The sequence below is a fragment of the Macaca fascicularis genome, chromosome 9, assembly GCF_037993035.2.
Source record: "Macaca fascicularis isolate 582-1 chromosome 9, T2T-MFA8v1.1".
Classification (NCBI taxonomy): Eukaryota; Metazoa; Chordata; class Mammalia; order Primates; family Cercopithecidae; genus Macaca; species Macaca fascicularis.
In genome coordinates, this window is record NC_088383.1 from 69,974,627 (window position 1) to 69,994,509 (window position 19,883).

At 39.0% G+C, this 19,883-nt stretch overlaps 1 protein-coding gene across 3 annotated transcripts in view; it reads right to left on the reverse strand.

The window, feature by feature from the left end:
• LRMDA (leucine rich melanocyte differentiation associated) overlaps nucleotides 1-19,883 on the reverse strand; it is a 1,123,874-nt gene that overhangs the window by 96,199 nt on the left and 1,007,792 nt on the right. The window contains exon 7 of one of the 3 annotated variants that reach the window (XM_065520858.1): nucleotides 2,067-2,119. The exons of the other annotated variants lie outside the window; for them this stretch is intronic. Within the exon in view, the coding sequence (XP_065376930.1) occupies nucleotides 2,097-2,119 (23 nt within the window). The 3' untranslated portion in view covers nucleotides 2,067-2,096. Of the gene's footprint in view, nucleotides 1-2,066; nucleotides 2,120-19,883 lie in introns of those variants that run through there. 3 annotated transcript variants of the gene reach the window in all.

Consider the following 19,883-nt stretch of genomic DNA (forward strand, 5'->3'; position numbering starts at 1 on the left):
CAAGGAGCTCTTTTCCCAGTCCTGTCTGTTGTAGGCATGTTGACTGGGTATCAGGCCATTCTAGTCTCTCACCACTTATCCACTCATAACTTACAATTGCAGTTCCCGACACACCAGGTTCTCTGGCCTGTATGCATCATAATCCTCATCTCTCTTCTGGGAATACCCTTCCCTGCCAGCTAAGCCCAGAGTCAATTCCTATTCCTCCTTCAAGATTCAGAATATCTGCCGGGCACGGCAGCTCACACCTGTAATCCCAGCACTTTGGGAGGCCGAGGCGGGCAGATCACCTGAGGTCAGGAGTTTGAGACCAGCCTGACCAACATGGAGAAACCCTGTCTCTACTAAAAATATAAAATTAGCCAGGCGTGGTGGCTCATGCCTGTAATCCCAGCTACTTGGGAGGCTAAGGCAGGAGAATTGCTTGAACCTGGGAGCGGAGGTTGCAGTGAGCCGAGATTGCACCATTGCACTCCAGCCTGGGCAACAACTCTGTCTCAGAAAAACAAAAAACAAACAAACCAAAAAGATTCAGAATATCTTCAGGAAGCTATTAGTACCTTTCCTCCATTCTCTTCCCAAGTCCAAGGTGTTTTCCCCAGGTGTAACTTATGCACATCTCCATCATAGCCCTTATGCACAAATGGACTCATTGTCTATTTGGCATGCCTGCTGCCTCCACCACACTGTGGGCTCCTTGAGAGCAGAAAATGGTCACTTTTGTATCTACTCCCCACTTTCCACTTAGTAGAGTGCAGGCACAGTGTGTTAATGTGTGCCTGCTTTATAACAGCAGGCTTTATAACAGGATACCCAAGGTGTCTTTGCAAGGGTCTTAGCAGACAGAGAGAACAAAAAGTTCTACAAAGTTGCTTGGGGAGGCAGAAGACAGCCTTACATTTTTGTTTGTGCTCCCTTTCCCATGAAGCAAGGCAACACTCCTACCCACCATTCACCAAAATATAAAGACAATCCATGCCAGCTCTGAAGTCACCAAAACAGAAATAATTCAGGATCACAGTCCCCACATACCAAAGATTCACTTCTTCATTCAATACATTTATTGTGCCAGGCGCGGTGGCTCATGCCTGTAATCCCAGCACTTTGAGAGGTAGAGGCAGGCAGATCACTTGAGGTCAGGAGTTTGATGACCTGGCCAATGTGGTGAAACCCCATCTCTACTAAAACTACAAAAATTAGCCAGGCATGGTTGTGCACACCTGTAACCCCAGCTACTCGGGAGGCTGAGGCATGATAACTGCTTGAACTGGGAGGTGGAGGTTGCAGTGAACCAAGATCACGCCACTGCATGCCAGCCTGGGTGACACAGCAAGACTCCGTCTCAAAAAAAAAAAATGTATTTTGTACCTACTGTGTGCCAGGCACTGAACTATTTCTGAAGATCCAGCTCTGCACAAGTTAGATAAGAGTGTAGCTCTTGCAGTGTTCACATCCTATTTTGGGAGATACATAAAATACAAGCAGACAAACTTGTAGACAAGATAATTTCAGTTATGACCAAGGCTATGAAGAGAACAAAGCAGTGAAGCAGCAGAGACTGAGTGAATCTGCAGCTGTCCTTTCTCCTCAGTTCTGTTTCTTTAAAGCCCTCCCCTTACCCTCCCTCCTCCCAACCCCCTCCCCTCCCCGCCCAACATCCAGCAATCCTCTTCACTGGGTCTCTTAGGCCCATTCACTCATCTGCTCAAACACTCTAAAACTTGCAGTGAAAGCCATGTTGCTTTGCCCTGGAAGAAGTAAATTACAAAGCTAGCCTGTCATTACACTGAATCCTGTTGCCAATCCACCTGGTGGTACAGGGGAGTCTATCTTCTTCACTTTGGGCAGCCAGGGCCCCACAAGATCCTAGTGGTAACCCAAGTACCCCATAAACTTCAGCAGCAGGAAGAGGCCTGTTTAGAATGATAGCTTTTCCTTTTGATTTACTGTCACTTCCCTTTCCTGAATTTCAAACAAAATCCATAGGTCCCACTTGCATCTCATTTCACCGTTGTTGGCTGTTTTCCCTGGGGAAGCATCTGGCTCACCATTACAGTATTGAAGTTGTCGTTTAAGGTTTTCTGGCTCCTGCAGCTCTAGAGCTCTTCCATGGGCCTGTCTTGGATACAGAGAAGGGCTGATCAAAGAAGGGCAGTTTGGAGAGAGTAGGCCCCCCGCCCATCCCTGAGCCTCCCTGAAGCTGCAGTCTAGCAAAATGCCACCAGGCTAACCAAGGGACCCCGTGGACTAGTAACAAATCAATCTTAAGAGATCTTTTAAGGGGTCCTGAACTAACAACTTGCCAGCTTTATGCATTGTGGCTCTGTGCACTGCCTTGGTTGGGTAGAAGGAATGAGGCACTTGTAAGGTTACTGAGCACAGCATTTGCACAGGGGAACAGCAGGAAGTGATTTAGCAGCTACACAGGTGTTTTCTTTAATTATGCACTATAGGAAACACTCGTTGAGCTCAACAACCCCCACTGTTCCCTGTGCGCTTTCCCAGTTGTCCAATGTGGGATGCGCTGAGTAGCTGGAGAGGGCTGTTGTCTGGCTGGAGTGCTTCCCAGCAGCCAAGAGACAGGTCCTCTCCTCACATGTACTGCTGGAAATGGCTCCCATGAAAGCCAGACCACACTCCACTCAGCATAGGAAGAGATGGTGCCGGATGCCAGAAGAACTGTGTACCTATGGAAGAATTTCAACTTCTCATAATGGGAATTGGAAGCTGCTGAGACATCTAACTATAACTGCCAAGCTCCAAAGCAGCTGCAAGTGAGATGGGCATCCAAAAATGTTAACAAAAAGGAGCTGGGTGAAGAGGAAGAGGATGGTTCTTCTGGACATTAGACTTCTAAAGTTTTTCTATGGGGATTCGTCTACTACCAATTCCTGTCAACGGATGGGAAGGAACTTATTCTACTCATCTGTTTTTTTTTTCATATGGAGAAACTGAGGTGAAGATGGAACTAAAAGAATACCAAGTCAGGTCTCTTAAATCCCAGTCTAGTTCTACGAGACTCTTCTATCTTTCTCCTCAAACATTTAAGTGTATATGAATTGCCTGGCACTCCTGGAAAAGAATGCAGATTCTGATTCAGAAGGTCTAGGGTATTGTCTGAGTGTTTGAGTTCACATTCTGTTTTTTTTTGTTTGTTTGTTTTGGTTTGGTTTTTGGTTTTGGTTTGTTTTTCTGTAGACAGGGTTCCCTCTGTGATCCTCACTCTGTGGCACAATGGCAGCTCACTGCAGCCTTGACCTCCCTGGTTCAAGGGAGGTCAAGGCACACCAAGTAGCTGGGACTACAGGTGCATGCCGTCACACCTGGCTAATTTTTGTATTTTTTGTAGAGATGGGGTTTCTCTATGTTGCCCAGGCTAGCCTTGAACTTCTGGACTCAAAGGAACCTGCCCATCTCAGCCTCCCAAAACGCTGAGATTATAGGTGTGTGCTACTGTACCTGGCCTGAGTCCACATTCTTAACAAAAGCCTCAGTGATTCTGTGTAAAACACCCTTTGAGTATCAAGGAAATTTCTTAAGACAACACTTCTCAGAGGACAGAGCCTCCCATAATAGTTTGATGAGGATTCCTGGCTCTCCCAGTTCACCATCTCCCCCTCCTATCTTTATCACTCTATCAGGAGCTTTATTACACAACTATGCAATCTTGTTGCATTCTGAAAACACATTTATGGTTCTAGAGTTAAGGCACTCTACGTATGGGGAAGAACATTTGTGAAGAACCAGTAAGTACGATGCTAGTTCTCTTTATTTCATGGGAATCAGTCTGGAAGCAATGCACTAAAGGCACCAACAGGTTGCTGTGGAAATCTCAGTGCTCATAGCCTGCTCCCTGACTAATAAGCTATGCGAATACAGGACTGACATTTTAGTAGAGTTCACTGGCAGTGAAGTTCAACAGAGGCTTGTCTCCATCTTCATGACAGGCTCACTGGAGATTTTCTGTTACACAGGACTTTGGTTCTTGATGGCATACCTAGACATTTCACACCATGCATGGTGAGGTCAGGATGAGGCACAAATATTTGCTCATCTCCCCTTGCTGCTTCCCATAACCCAAGAGCACTTCCATTATCTTTCCAGGAAAAATGTGTGTTTGCTACAATGTGGTTATAAACAAAAAGCCCACAGTGCCTTTTGTGTTTTATATTGTCCTTAGAAGTGTTTTAAGCACAAACTCATTTAATTTTCAGAAGTCTGTGAAAGAGATGTTCTTGTACCTATTTTATTTATGAATAAATGGGGACTTGAAAATGTTAAGTAGTGTCACCAAGATCATATAAGAAGAAACATCAGAGCCAGGATGTGAATGCAGGTTTTATCTATGAATAAAGTACTATTTACAGGTGCTTTCTTTAAAAGTAAATGCTAAAAATGCACCCTCCCCTATGGAGGGAAGAGGAGAGAGAAAGTAGCTCTGCAATGCATCTTAGAGTCCACAAATAGAGGCAAAGAACTTTCCTCAGGTTTTGGAGAGTAGGGAAATGAAGAGTGCCGGTGGCATCTACAATGCTTCCCATCCACCCTTATAAGTTTCCTTGGATAACACTATTCAAGTTACAGTTATGTGTGACCACCCTGAGCTGGGCACCCTGAAAGAATCAAGAAAAGGTAAAGATACACAGTTCTTGCGATTACGACTTTTACTGTCTAGTCAGAGAAAAAGAGCTAAATCCTGGAAAATAATCAGAGGCATTCATGGTGTGTGATCATCTGTCTTCACCACATGCATTAAAGAATGTGTGGAATGCAGATCTCCGTCTTGGCTGCACACTGGAATCATCAGAAAAATTTACATAAATACTGAAGCCACACAGCAATTCTGATGTAATTGATGAAGGCCAATCCTCCTCAAGTGTGATTTTGGACTAGCAGCATTAGCAATAACTTCTACAAATACACATTTTTTAGAGCCCCCTACCTGCTGACTTAGAAATGCTGGGTGTGAAGCCCAGAAATGTGTGTTTCCACACATCCTCTGGGTGATCCTGATGCAGGCTAAAAGTCTCAAAGCACTGATAGAGGGTGCAGTGTGAACACTGCGGCTTTTTCCAAGCTCTCCCGGCAGTTCTACTCACAACCACTGACCAACATAGAAGACAATATAGACCAGCCTCTAGAAGAGATGTCCCAGGCCAGTCACTAAATAGGGGACACATTATGAAAGGCTCTGAACATCAGACTGAGCATCTACCTTGAAAATCGGACATTGTGTGTTCTGTCTTCCCCAAAGGGACATAAGCTCTCCAGAAGCAACAGCCACACCTTCTAATTCCCATGTCCCATTCAGAGTTCATCACCCAGTGAGTACTCAGTATATATCTGTCACTCACAATTTCTCATTATTCTGAGTTTGGACAATTACGGGTCGAGCCTTTGGAGACTATGTCTGGCAGAAAAACAAAAAAAAAAAAACAAAAAAAAAACAAAAAAAAAACCGGCCCAAAAGGAAAATGACAGGCTAGCCAAAAGGAGGAAAATTTGGGTGAAAACATGAAGCCCCTGAGTTATAAGCACACATCTCTGATGCTCATCCTAAAGTGCTTGACACTGGTAGGAGGCATTTACAGCAACCATTTCCTCTCCCTATTCCCACCCTCACTCAACCACACATTTCGCAGTGGCACCAAAGCACGTAAAGCATTTATTAAACAGCATGAAATCCATTTAACGCTTCTCTGGATGCACTAATTAGGTTTTGTATTTTGGGGCAGAGCAACACAGAACAGAGGGCAAAATCCTGGGCTTATTAACATTCTGTGCGTCTATTTTGGATTGCGCCATGAGGTATTGAACCCCACCCCCATTTTCAGTCCCAAGTGATGGAGAAAGTTCCTTTTAGGGAGGATAGGAGTAAAAGCTTTCAAAACCTGCAGTCAAAAATAATAAACACTAGTAACAGGCTATCAATCTCTGTGACTTCACCCTGGTCCACAAAGTTCCCCATTTCCATTAATAAACATCTCCAGGAACATTACAGTTCCTTTGGAAAATCCAAAGTGCTTGGCAAGGAGGTTTTGATTTCTAGCCAGCCCTTATTTGGTGCTGTGTGTGGAGGATCTGTTAAGCTTCATGCAATTAGCAGGCATAGACAAGCTTTGAGCAGGGGATATTTTTTAGTTCGTTGAATCATACCAAATCTGAATCTATTTACCAAAAGGAATAAGAAATGTGCATCTGGCTAGGCTCTTAGTAGAGGCTTGAGTAAAACCGTCACATTTTACTGATTTCTTAGTGCTATTTTGTCTTGACACTTGGAATTCGCCATCAGAAAGAGAAAGGTTGTAAAGTCTCAGACTGGGCTTGCAGGCTGAGGAAAATGGCCTTATTAGTATCTGTGCGCCAAATACCAAATCTTGTTAATATATTTTCAAAGTTTCCAAAGGTGCCTACTAGGGACCTTCATAAAAAATCAGAATAAAACAAAATAATACTCTGTAGCCAGAAGTGTTCCATAGTGGAGATTTCTGTGGCCCCTGTTCAGCTGGGCTTCCCACATGAATGATACAATGTGCAATGGCCTGTAGGGTCTTCCAAACTGCATCTGATGTGAAACAGAGTTGAGGTCATTCCTTAAAGAAAGGAGCTTGGCTGATCAGGCCCTGATAGTGCTCTCATCCAAAAGACAGAGCTCAAGCTTCCCCATATCCCATTCATCCTCAGGCACCACTGCCAGGAAATAAAAATGTCACATTGGTTCTACTCCACATCCATAGCAGTACGATGGCCAAATCAACAAATCAAACAGAATTTGACAAAAGTATCAATAAACTGCCTGCATATAAGCTATCAATAAGCCATTTTATATTCATCTAAATGTTTACATGTAACTAAAAAATAACAGCACATTCTTCCAAGATTGATTAGTATTGGAAATGAAAACAGTATTAAATATCCAGTGCAGGCCGGTTCAGGTTCAGAGATTTATTGCAATGTCAAGATTCCATATAAAATTCAACAACCCACCCTTGTCTGGAGGAGAGGGGTGACTCTCCTCTATGGGTGCTCAGACTGCAAATATACACAAAACAGTGAGGCTAATTTTTTTTTTAATTAAATAGCCAAGTTTTTTTTTTTTTTTTTTTGAAAGCACTAGGAATGTGAAAGAAAACAAGCTTCGATCCAAGTGAAATGGCCTAAAAAATGATGCATTTCTATCTGGCTTGTTAGAGGAGTTCCAGGTTGAGGGGGAAACCCTCCTATTTCCCTTACTGTAACATGTCCATAGAGTATATAAGGCATGCACATCCCTCCTGGCATATGAAGTCTAGAATATTTATCTTCATCATTACAGCTGACACTTAGTAAATGATTACAGTTGATTCTTGTCATTTGCAGCAGCTATACCTTATAAAGTCTCTGCAAACACTGAATTAGCAAATACTGAACCATTGCTCCTCAGGAAGATACAGGGTTAGGTTCCTGAAAGCCTCTGGTCACAACATTTCTGTCAATTGATTGAGACATAACCTTGTTGTTTCTGTATTTCTGTTTAAGAAAACTTATTTAAGATATTTTGTTGATTCATTAATGTCGAACTCATGGCCCATAGCACTATAACTTATGCCTGAAGAAAGCTTATCTAACAAATGGATTTTCTCTACAGGGCACATCATGGCCTTCTTGGGCTTAGGAATACCGTACAGAACTTCAGCATGATACTTCGTGGCCACTTTAAACTGCAAAATCACCCAAAACACAAACATGTGAAAAGCATAGCACTACATAGACCACTGGAAAGACATTTGCATACAGTCTGAGAGCTGCAACAAAAAAGCAGTGTCACCTTGTTCAACCTCAGCTGGAAACATGCACATCGGGCAACTCATTTCACTGCTTTGTGCATGTCTATGAATGACTGAGAAAGTGTGTCATGAATATTGATTTGGGGCTACAGATTTCAGTGGGCAGGCAAATTTGCAAACACAGAATCAGGGAATATGGAAGATCAACTGTACATTACTTGTCCTATGGCTGACGCAGAGAAAAGAAAACGGAAAAGCATTAAACTTTGAAAAGTTGAAACTAAAACCCTAAATGCTCTCTCCTAATGGGAGACTGTTGCCAAGTACTTTCTTGATCTGTAGTAAAGAGAAGCCTGAGGGAATACTAAAGACAGGGTCATGACAATTCTTGGAGACAATGAAATGTGACTCTGACCATCCGCAGACATCCATGGAACTGCAGAAAAGGTTCAAAGTCGGAGTTACGGCTAAGACCACAATTTGAAAAAACCAACACTCAACTTCCTATAATCAACTTAACCTCAGTAAATTAAGGCAAGGATTAAAACAGTCAGAATTTCAACCAAGTTCTGTGTTGTAGGATTACTATTTCAGACCCCCAAAAAATAAAAAAGAAGGGAAGAAGGAGGTGATATAGTAAGAATGAAAGTCTTCCTTCAAGAGCTGGAAAAGAAAACCTGTTAACAATGGGAAGGTAGAAAGGACAGGCTGGGCACATCAGAGTGCTGATTTTTACCTCAAGTTTTAAGATCTCAAATCTGCATCTCAGGCTTTCATCTGAAATCCTTCCTTCCTTCCTTCCTTCCTTCCTTCCTTCCTTCCTTCCTTCCTTCCTTCCTTCCTCCCTCCCTCCCTCCCTCCCTCCCTCCCTTTTAAAATAAAAGTGCAACTTTCTCAGAAGGCCTACTCCTTGGTCTGCATAAAGAAAATGAAAACGTATTTTCAGTAGCTACCTTATGAAAATGTAAGGATCACCTCACCTCAAAACAAGACCGTTTTCTTAAAGGGCATAAGACATTTTTCTTAGCCATCATCCTGAGCAAATACAGCTTTTCAATGGACATCTGAGTCATGTGCTCTGGTGCCACATCACATGGTCCTCTGCGACTGCTTTCATAGTCACAGGGAAGCTCCGGCTCAGGGCCTGCCCTGCCACTACTACTTCCTTTGAGAACTTGGAAGACACTGAACATGCTCTTTGGCCTCCATGATAAAACTTTAGAGTGGAACATTTTGCTTGGTAATGTCCAATTACAGAATATATTTGGTGAGTTAAATACAAATAGTGGGAAAATGACCTCAACACATCCCACTCTAGAAGCCAGGCCCTTGCTCAAACCATAATGCTGAAATTGAATCTGGCTATTTGTTGTTCCTTATTTTAGATGACATCAGGAACAAAGTGGAGACCGAATGACTATTTTTGGGTACAGATGCTATGCAAGGAGATGTTCTCTGAGGGATATTCATACCCTTTCCCAAGCCCAACAACCCAACCCCTAAGGAGGACGAGGAGAAATACTAGCAGGGTTGACCAGCATAGAATACCTTTTCTTCACTGTGGTGCATACAGTTGGAAGCACTGGGCCTATACAAGTTGACGTGGCCCTTCTAGATTCCTTACTACCCGACTCTGCCACACAGCCAGAGTAATAACAGGATATATCCCTTGGGACATTCCCTTCCATTATTCAGGAGCTTTCTCCTCTCCCACATACCTAAGTAGGATGGTCCCAGAAGATACACCTACCCTTGTCATATACCCTCTTATCCCCTGCCACTTCCCCTATACATCCATGGCAGACGATGGGCCACAAACTCTAATTCTTGTGCTTTCATCTGCTGCTAACTGGTGTGCAAGGCCTTGTCTCACAGAGAAGTGATAAGATTTGCAACTTGGATTTGGGTTTGGAGGTGACCACAAGGAGAACAGACCTTTTGGCCTGCTTTTGTTCTAGCGTAGACCCTTAAGTTAGCCTAAGCTGACTAAGGTAAGGGGCCTCCTGTGACATTCATCCTAGCCCATCAGTGTTTTTATTCCTAAAGGCCCTGGCTAATATCAAAGTCTTATCCCATCAGGGATTAGCATCGATGCATACTCTTACCTCAGGACCTTGCAGGAAGAGGTGACCAGCCAAGCCCAGGGTTCACTTATTTTGGTCTTAGGGATAAATAGCATTTTAAAACCTTCAGAATTTCATACCAATTCAATACCATCAATATATCTTATATTTTCCATTTCTAATCAAGGGATTTGGGCATTGGGTGACAAGTTGAACTAATGTCCTTTAATACCATCCCACACTTTCTTTCTATAATATTCACCAATTCTGGATGGCCATAGATGTTGATCCAATGGGCAACAGACAGTTTTAGATTCTAGGAGACAATTTATTCTATAAACAGAGGCTCTCTTGCTCTCTCCTGCAGACTTCATCTAAAATTAATTTTATGGGAAGTTGGACAATATGACCTTTAATGGCCTCTCCGACTCTGGCATTCTAGGATGAGGAAGTCATGCTTCAAGCTAAAACTCTGTACTCATGTGGTTGCTCTCTCAAGTCACATGGAATAAAGAGAGCAGAAATACAACTTGGCCCCAGTCAAACCAGATCCCTGCCCTGGATTCTCCATCAAAGAGAAACATATGTGAAAACTCCACCCAAACTGTCCTTCTCTCAACATCCCTAACCCTCTTCCTGTTGCTGTGAAACATCAGAATTTGTCCTTCTCAGCATATGAGACCTCTGTAAAGTCAAGAGATTACAAATAGTCCTGGCAGTTTCCAGAAAAGTCTACTCTGTCATTGGGCACAACAGGGGAATCCACACATCTGGTCCAGGGAAAGGAAATGGAAAAATACAAATAAAAAGGAAGTCAAAGTCGGGCGGGGTGGGGGGTGGCGGTGAGAACAGCTTGGTCTAGCTGAGCGAATGCAGACCCAAATCACCTCCAATTCTCACTGGGTCATTTTTTTTTCTTTATGTGTAAAGGAACATGTGGGTTTTAAGAATGTTTATTTACTATGTCTCGATTCTCTGCTTGCTTGTTTTCCTCGTTTTAGGATAGCCAAGTTGGTACAAAGAATAATGCAGCCTCAGAGTGACCAAAATCTGCCTTTTTAGGGAGTCTGCATTAAACAACAAAAGAGGATACAATGCAGACACTGCTACTTTCACTATGGAAATAATATGATTAGCGACTCTTTTTAGTTCAATTCTAACATTTAGCATGCCAATAGAGATTAGAATCCTCAATGCAATCACCCAAAGATCAACATTTTGTATATCTTTCTCCTCCATCTACGTGATTCATCCTAAGAACTATTTATGTGTAACAGACCAAAGAATTCAAAATGAATGTTATTCTAGATTTAGCTTCATACTACATGTGAGTGATAGCCCCCAAATGTGATTTCAAAATAACTTATCAATGAAACGGCTGTTATGGTAAGCCAGGAAAACTAGATTATGACTGAGAAGATGTGATCCTCAGTTCAGACCCTGCTACTAATTGCCTGTGTGACTTTAAGAGGTTCCTGAACTTTTGTAAACGTTCATGACATGAACTTTGAAATGAGTTTTGAGGATTAAATGTAATGTCTCATACAAACATTGAATACATACATAGATATGCATTTTATGTTCTCATAAAACACTGTATTTTTATCTTTGGCTCACTTAATGCATCGAATGGTACAATTATGAACATTAGAACCCTTAATCAGCCAACCGGGCTCTAATTTAATAAAGGAATTTCTGGAATCTACATCCAACTGCTGAGCTACATCAAAATCTACATGATCTTCTATTTAAAACATAAATTTTTTAGTGTCTACAGGAAAAATATATGAATGCATAAATTAATGTCTTAAATACAGGATGAAACATGCTGTTGTGGTTACCGGTTTATCCATCCTGCATGATTTATTCATAAACAATGTAAGACTAGATAATCTATAGCATGGCAAACAAATGTGCCCTGGTTTTGTTCAGATCATTCCTCTAAGCAGATGCTTATCATAGCTCCCTCAGAATAAAACAGATGTTGCACTGTTGAAAGTCTTGGGAATACATGTTACGAGAAGACTCTGTATGTCATATAACCCCCAGTAGAGGTGAACGGCTTGTCTCCTATTTGAATTCATATACACTTTAGCCATGAGATTTCATTACACCTTAGTTGGCAACTCAATAGACAAATCTTTACTCTTTCATATCCACATGGCCAAACTGGTACCTGCATGGTAGAATCCCAGCAACTATATGCATAGAAGGGACAGCATATTTAGCCTGATTAAAAGACCTCAATGGATCCAACCCACTGATCAGTCCTTGCAAGAGCTTTATGGAACTCTGCCCTGTAGGAAATCCTGGTCACTGCTAATGATGACTATCTTTAACTATGTTTTAGCAATATTCTTCTATTTCAGAGACCTCTGTGAACATTATAGAATATTACTTATCATTCATATATCAAGTATATTTATTTAGGGGCTACCACAAGTCAGGTACTCCTGTGACTGTTTAAGTCATAGGAGATTCAAATATATAGAAGCCCAGACCCTGTCCACCAAAGTTTACTGTCCGGTAGAGAAGTTGCATGACATAAGAGAAATACCCCTTATACTAGGAATTTGGAATCCTAGGATATAACTCCATCACATGTAGTGGTTATTTGATAAATATGGGTTTACTTAATGAATGAAAGCATATACAAGTGTATGAGTGAATAAAAAAATACGCAAACATTTTGCTGTTAACTGATCATATTAGGTTACTTAACTTTTTAAACCATCCTCCCCCAGGGCCTTCCAATAACACTTTAATTAAATCCGAACTCCTTACCCCAACATAAAAATATCTTCTTTCCTGGACACTGCTTTCCAGTTTGTTGCTAGCCCACTATATGTCCGCTATTCCTGGCTTTCTTTTAGACCCTCTACTTCACATCTTTGTACCAGCTTTCTAGCCATCTGCATCCTCTGTTCTCACCTTTACCTGATGATATCTTTTTTTTTTTAATTCAGTGCCCATCTTAAATTTCACACCATCTGCCTGTTAAAGGAGTTGGAGTAGGTAAGTTTTAATTTTATTCCATTTCAGAATTTTCTAAAATTTTGAGGGCAGCAGAAACAGGTGAGTGATTAGGTCTTTCATTTAAAAGAGAGTTAAGTGTTCTGGACCCCACGTGGCCTTCCCACACCCCCACTGCAATCAGATGGACCTTGAGGCCCTGACCCAGACCCCAGGGCTTCTTACCATATATTATTGTCTACATCCAAATTGAATGCTCCCTCACACTTAGGTGTATTTGAAGAAGCAGAGTAAGAGCATAGGACACAGGCATAGGCAATCTAGTTGACTTAAAGCATGTCATAAGATGCCACCTACTTCCTATCCATGCTGATGAGCCATCTGGCAAGTGACCTCAGAACCACAGAGGGCTAGAATTCTCTTCATACTTCCTCAATCAAGCAATGAAGAAAATACAGGAAGATTTTAGGGATAGGTCATTCCTTTGAAGAAAATAATTATAAATGGGTAAAGACAGAACACTGGGCCAGGCATGGTGGCTCATGCCTGTAATCCCGGCACTTTGGGAGGCCAACCCAGGCAGATAACCTGAGGTCGGGAGTTCGAGACCAGCCTGACCAACATGGAGAAATCCCGTCTTTACTAAAAATACAAAATTAGGTGGGTGTGGTGGCACATGCCTGTAATCCCAGCTACTTGGGAGGCTGAGGCAGGAGAATCACTTGCACCCAAGAGGCGGAGGTTGTGGTGAGCCAAGATCACACCATTGCATCCAACTAGGGCAACAAAAGCGAAATTCCATCCCCTCCACCCCCCCACCAGGGAAAAAAAAAAAAAGCATTGAAGAAGCATTTCCTGAAGAATATAGTCTTCACATGCAGCACCGTTCAAAGGAAAATGGAAAAGTCCATCTGGCTCCCTAGCTTGCTCAAAATATCCAGCTGTCAATAAAAGTCTATAAAAATGCAAATCAGAAACACACAGAAGAATGCTTCCTAGACATCCCAAATTAAGTTACATCACTTCAAACTTCAAGAGTAGAATCCTATCAAATTAGAGTGACACAGAAACAAGGAACACACCACAGGACCTGCTTGTTGGTCTTAGAGCACAGCATTCCCTATTCAAAAATGAGCATAGAAAACCACATGTATACATCTGCCACTATGGATTCCACGAAAAAAGACAACCATAGCATCTAGAATAGGAGCTCTTCCATGTTGACTCAGATGAGGAGGATATATTTGAAATTTTATTTTTACATGAAACAAAAGCAAGATTTAGAACTCATCTGTTTGCTATCCTCAAGAACTCTATAAAACAGACTCTGTAAAAGAGAATCAGAGTGTCAAAGGAAAAATTATTCTGAGATGAATGAAGAGATAATTAGGAAACTGGCTGGATTAAGAAATTAACCAAGGAAATCCAAAATCCAATGGTAAAATGAAAGTCCATATTTGAGGCAATATAAACAGAAGTAAAACTGAAACAATGTAAAATAATAATGTGAAAAAAGTTTAAAGAATATTTCTCAATATTCAGAGGAAAAATATAGAAGAGAAGATGACAGACATGGAGGACAATTTAGATCCAGATGAAGTGTTACTGCAGCAGGAACAGAAAATTTATCACAAAAGAATTAATAAAATAGAAATTACCACAGAGAAAGAAAGACTTTATAAGTTTTATATGCTTATAAGGCTTTAAGTAAAATGGCTTAGTGAGAACCAAATGAAATGAAATTTTTTAGTGACTAGAAATATTAGGGAAGTTCTATTGTGTTTTAAATCTCAATGATAAATTTAAAATCCTACAAAAATGAAAAGAGGAATGAAAGCTTATCTCTAAAGTAGCAAAAATAAGGCTGGCCTCACCCTTCTTTGCAAAATCAAATAAATGTCAGAAGACAATGAAACGATTTGTCCAGAGCAATGACTAGAAAAGTCTATAACTTAAGAGGTTTATGTCCAAGTTGTTCATGTAAAAAGGCTGCAGGAAGACATTTTACTAAGCTTAAAATCATAAAAACATTAATCATTTTTATTCTCTTCCTGAGAAAGCGCACAAAAAATGAATGTCTGTCAACTAATAAAGAAAAAGAAAAATCAAGAACTCAAGACTGTGAAATCAAAACTGTAATAGCTAAGCTATAAAGAAAATGGCAAGGAACTTTGAAATCAATTAACTTTTTAGGAAAATATATGAAGAACTGTTGCAACATGGGCACAAAATTAAATTCAAAGTCTGGAAAGGTTATATATTTTTAAAAATCTGGATTTTATCTTAATATGTTGATAGCATAAAACCAGGTAAAAGGAATAAACACAGATAAATACAGAGAAGTAGAAAGTCAGGAAAAGTCCAGATAATTTAGGTTTCTCATTAGAAACTGGTTCTTGAATTTGACAGATGAATATAGGATTTAGTAGATAGTTTATAAACAAAAGGATTATCACTAGTACAATTAATGAAAATACTTCAATCTTCCAAACCTCTATATAAGATGAAAACACATAAAACCCAGAATAAAAAGGAAAAAGCAAGAAAGCATTAAACAAAGTTATAAAATTAAGCCCAAATATATGCTATAGCAACAGATGTAAATGCCTTAAGTTTTCCTAATAGGTATTACAAAATCAAATACATACACATCACCAAAAACATTTAAATAAAATGTAAAAGATGGTTTTAAAATTGAAATAATAGAATATGAGAAAGTCTTGCAAAAAACAGTGATAGCAACAACATATAAGGCAGAAAGCAATATCTGGAAAAAGAAGATAATATTTTGTGCTGAGAAAAGGAATCCTCTGCAATGAAGATATAAAGGACATATAACTTATGACATATATAATATATTCATCAAACACCAAAATCTATTTAGCAAAAACTACCAGAAATGAAGAGTTGAAACATATTATACAATTGTCAGCCTCTGACAGATTAAACAAATATTAAAAGGAATGAAATCTTTGAATAACATAATTATAAATAAATACATAAACATATATATACATATATTTCCTTATACCCTTCAAAAAGAAAATATAAGTTCTTTTCAAATACCCCTGAGGCATTTTAAAATGTGTCAATTCATTTAGAATGTTTGATAAAGTTCTTGAAAGCAAAAAACTATATTCTCAAACTTCAGTTTAATAAAACTATAATGTCAGAAATTTAAGTTAAAAAATGAAATAAATCTGGAGATTTCCTCAATAAACATTAGATCACAAAGTAAATAAACATCAATTATACCTACTTTGGAAATAAATGAAAATAAGCAAATTCATATCAAGATTTACAGAATATAGACTCAGAAGTTAACAAAGCATGTAAGCCTGTGAATTGACAGGAGATAACTAAAATTAATTAATTAAGCAATCAGCTTAAGGAGTCATAAAAGAAGAGTGCTTGCACAACAAAAGGCTAAAAAAAAAAAAAAGAAAATGCATGTAAGCAAAAATCATGAAAAATGGAAAATATTAAAACAGGCTCTCTGGGAAAACCAGAAAAGGAGAGGAACCTAGAGTCTTATTTAGAAAAAAATACAACTAAAGACTCAGAATTTAAGAAATAATATCAAAAGAGATATCGGAATATTTCAGAGCACTAACATGTCAACAGACAGCATTTTTCATCTATCCAACTGGTAAAGTTGGAGAGAAAATACCTAGTACTGGCTAGAGAATGATTATGCTACCATTGGAATGTAAATTGGAAATAGCGTATTTGGATCAAAATGTTTCATTATGTATCAAGTGCCTTAAAAATATTCATACTCTTTTACTAAGTAATTACTTGTTAATTTATGCTAAGAGAGATATTAAAAATTTGGATGATTTATGTTTTTATAGTACCTCCATATGTTGGGACATTAAGGAGCTGTTAAAAAAATTGCTTTTGAAGATTATTTTATGGCATGGTAAATCCACCCTATAATGGCTGGTACAAAAGAGAAGGATATAAAACTAAATATATAGTATGAATTCTATTTAGTGAAAAGCAAAATATAGATGACAACACACTGATATTTTAACTGTAATTATTTTATGCAGTTATATTTTGGGTTATTTAAATATTTTCTATATGCTTTTTAATATGTTAATGAACATCTATTCTTTTACTATCAAAATAAACTCTCTAAAATAAATGTAAAAGATTTCTAGCCAAGATTACATTGTAAACTTACACATTCGATACCTTTTCCTTGCTACACCACAAAAAGCAATTCTAGCCGAAATTCCAAAAATTAAAAGTTGTATCTATAACCAATACAAGACGAACATTTCTTATACACTGGAAAAGTACTGAAACAGACATCAAGGAAAAAATGCTGGAATCATGGGGTTATTGAACTCTAGGTTAGAAACAGACAAAGGCAAAGAGAAGGCTGTCACGGAACACTGAATTAGGGCCGCAAGCCTGACTCACAGGATAAAACTCGTAGGGTCTCCAATCTGAATGGGTAAAACAAGAAAAACATAAGGCTGTGAACTGTACCACCATGTACATGTGAGACAGGAATGAACAGAGCAAATCACACAGATCAGATATGTGACAAGCTGCTAAGTACTGGATCTGCAATATCCCCAATACGACTGAGTCAGGAATCCCTGTCCACTAGCATAGAACTTGTTTCTGACCTGAGATTCTCAGGGAGCCACATGGAAGCTACTGAAAATCTGCAAAACCTGATGGATATTTAAAGGTTTATTTTTAAAGACAGTTTTCACTCTAGATGAGCAAGTTACCTAAAATTCAAAACCAATAAGGAAAAACAGAACCAAGAAGATATCCACAAAACTCAACAATGAGAGGAAAATTTGACTACAGAAAAAAAATGCACATAATTGTCTCTGAAAAACCTTAAAAAATACTTAAAGTAAAAGATAATATCCTTTTGAATAAGAAAGCATTATGTAAACTAATAGATATAAAATGAGAAAAACAACTAATAAAATAATCAATATAGAAGACAGAATCAACTAGAAGACAGAAAATATAATTGAAATTTCAAAACTCTATAGATGAAATTAACACAAGAGTTTCTGTGGTTAAAGAGAACACTAATGAACTGGAAGGCAGTAGTGAGGAAATAATTCTGAGTGCAGCACTGAGACATAATGAGGTTAAAAAAAAGAGAGAAATTAAGTAATATGGAGTATTCAACATATACTGAATATGATTTCCAGAATTTAGGCCACAGCAGGAATACTGGGAAGCAATTTAAATAGCTAACAATAGAGAACTTTTCCGTAACTAAGGAAAACCCTAAATTCTCACACTAAAGGCACACACCGACTCAGCTGAGCATAATAAATAAAGACCACTCTGCATAGTATTCCATAGTGTATATGTGCCACATTTTCTTAATCCAGTCTGTCACTGATGGACATTTGGGTTGATTCTAAGTCTTTGCTATTGTGAATAGTGCCGCAATAAACATACGTGTGTGTGCACATGTACCCTAGAACTTAAAGTATAATTAAAAAAAAAAAAAAAAAAAAAAGACCACTCTGCACCTAGAAATACTGCAAGGCAGGTCTGCCCAAAGGGCTCTGAGTGGAATTAACATGTGCCACTTCCCAGCCAAAGCATAAGTAAGTGGGTGAAAGTTTTATAGGCAATGGGGCAGCTCCAACTTGCCTTTTCTTGAGATGAAAACCTGGATCTGTGAGTCACCAAGTGGACTGCAGGAATCACACAATTACATAGCTCACTTTGTACAAGACTTTTGTTGTGTTAACCTACTAGATTTTGGAAGTACTAGTTACTAGCTTAACTTGACTAATGAAACACCTTTATGAGAAACACATAAACATGGTTACAAAATATTAAGAAAAAATTAAATTTAGAAGAAAAAGCAGCATGATTAGCAATCTTGACATAAAAGATATCTGTAGAACTCCTCGTTAGGGAATAACAACAAGAAAATAAGTCTGCTTCATGTTCAGTACAGACACAGTTATTTTGATTTTTCAAATATGTTCAATCCACAGTTTAATCCACAGATGAAAAACCATGGATATGGAGGGTTGACGACATATGGGTGTGCATTGCAGCTTTGCTCATAATAGCAAAAATTTGGGATCATCTGTGTAGGAATGAATAAATAAACTGCATCAATTTTATATGATGGAGTACTGTACAGCAGTTAAAATGAGTGAATGCAATGTATATACCTCAACACAGATAATTCTCAAAAACACAATGTTGATAAAATAAAAACACATTGTCAAAAGGTATAGTATAATACTATGATAATAATTTTTAAAAATACTAAAACAATGCCCTATACTGTTTATAACTGTATACATATCTATGCAATAAAAGGATAAAAATGGACTGGCTACACACCAAATGTATAACAATATTTGCTTCGGGGAAGCTGGGACTAGGGAGAGGAATGTGAGGGACTTCAATTATTTCTAAATATTTTATTTCTTAGTAATAAAAATAATCTGAAGTCAATATGACAAAATGTTAGCACTTTTTCATATTCAGTTGAGTTGGGAAAGCATGAGTAACATTACATTTTCCTCCATGACTTTTTAATTTTTAAAACTGTTTAATGAAAAAGCAAACAAACAAAACCTTTTCTTGTTTCCCTCCACTCCAAGTTGTCACTAGTCTATTTTTTGGAATGCAGCAAGTCTTAAATTTGATCCTTGGCAGGAATGGAATAAGATATTATCCAAGGAGGGACTCCAACTCAAACCTCTCCCTCTGTGTAGTCTCACCAATCTGGTTTGTTGAACTTATTTCCTGGAGAACAAATCCCATCTATATTTTCAAGGCTTTCCCAATGGACAGTGGGAATGATATAAGCTATAGCATGGCTGTGATTAACTCTGGCAAATGAAGAATTTACTGCTGTGCATGTGTCCTGAGTTTAGGTAACAGACAAATAAACATCCGTGATGACCTGCATCTGCAGGGTCAGAAGCAAACAGACCTCTGAGGGGAGTCAGAGCCCTGAAGAATGTTAATGCTTCAGAATCAGAACCTGCTCTTGCCAAGACCCTGAAGCAAAGAGGGACTGTGCTGGTTGGATAGCAGCAGAGATCTTTTCTAAAAGCAG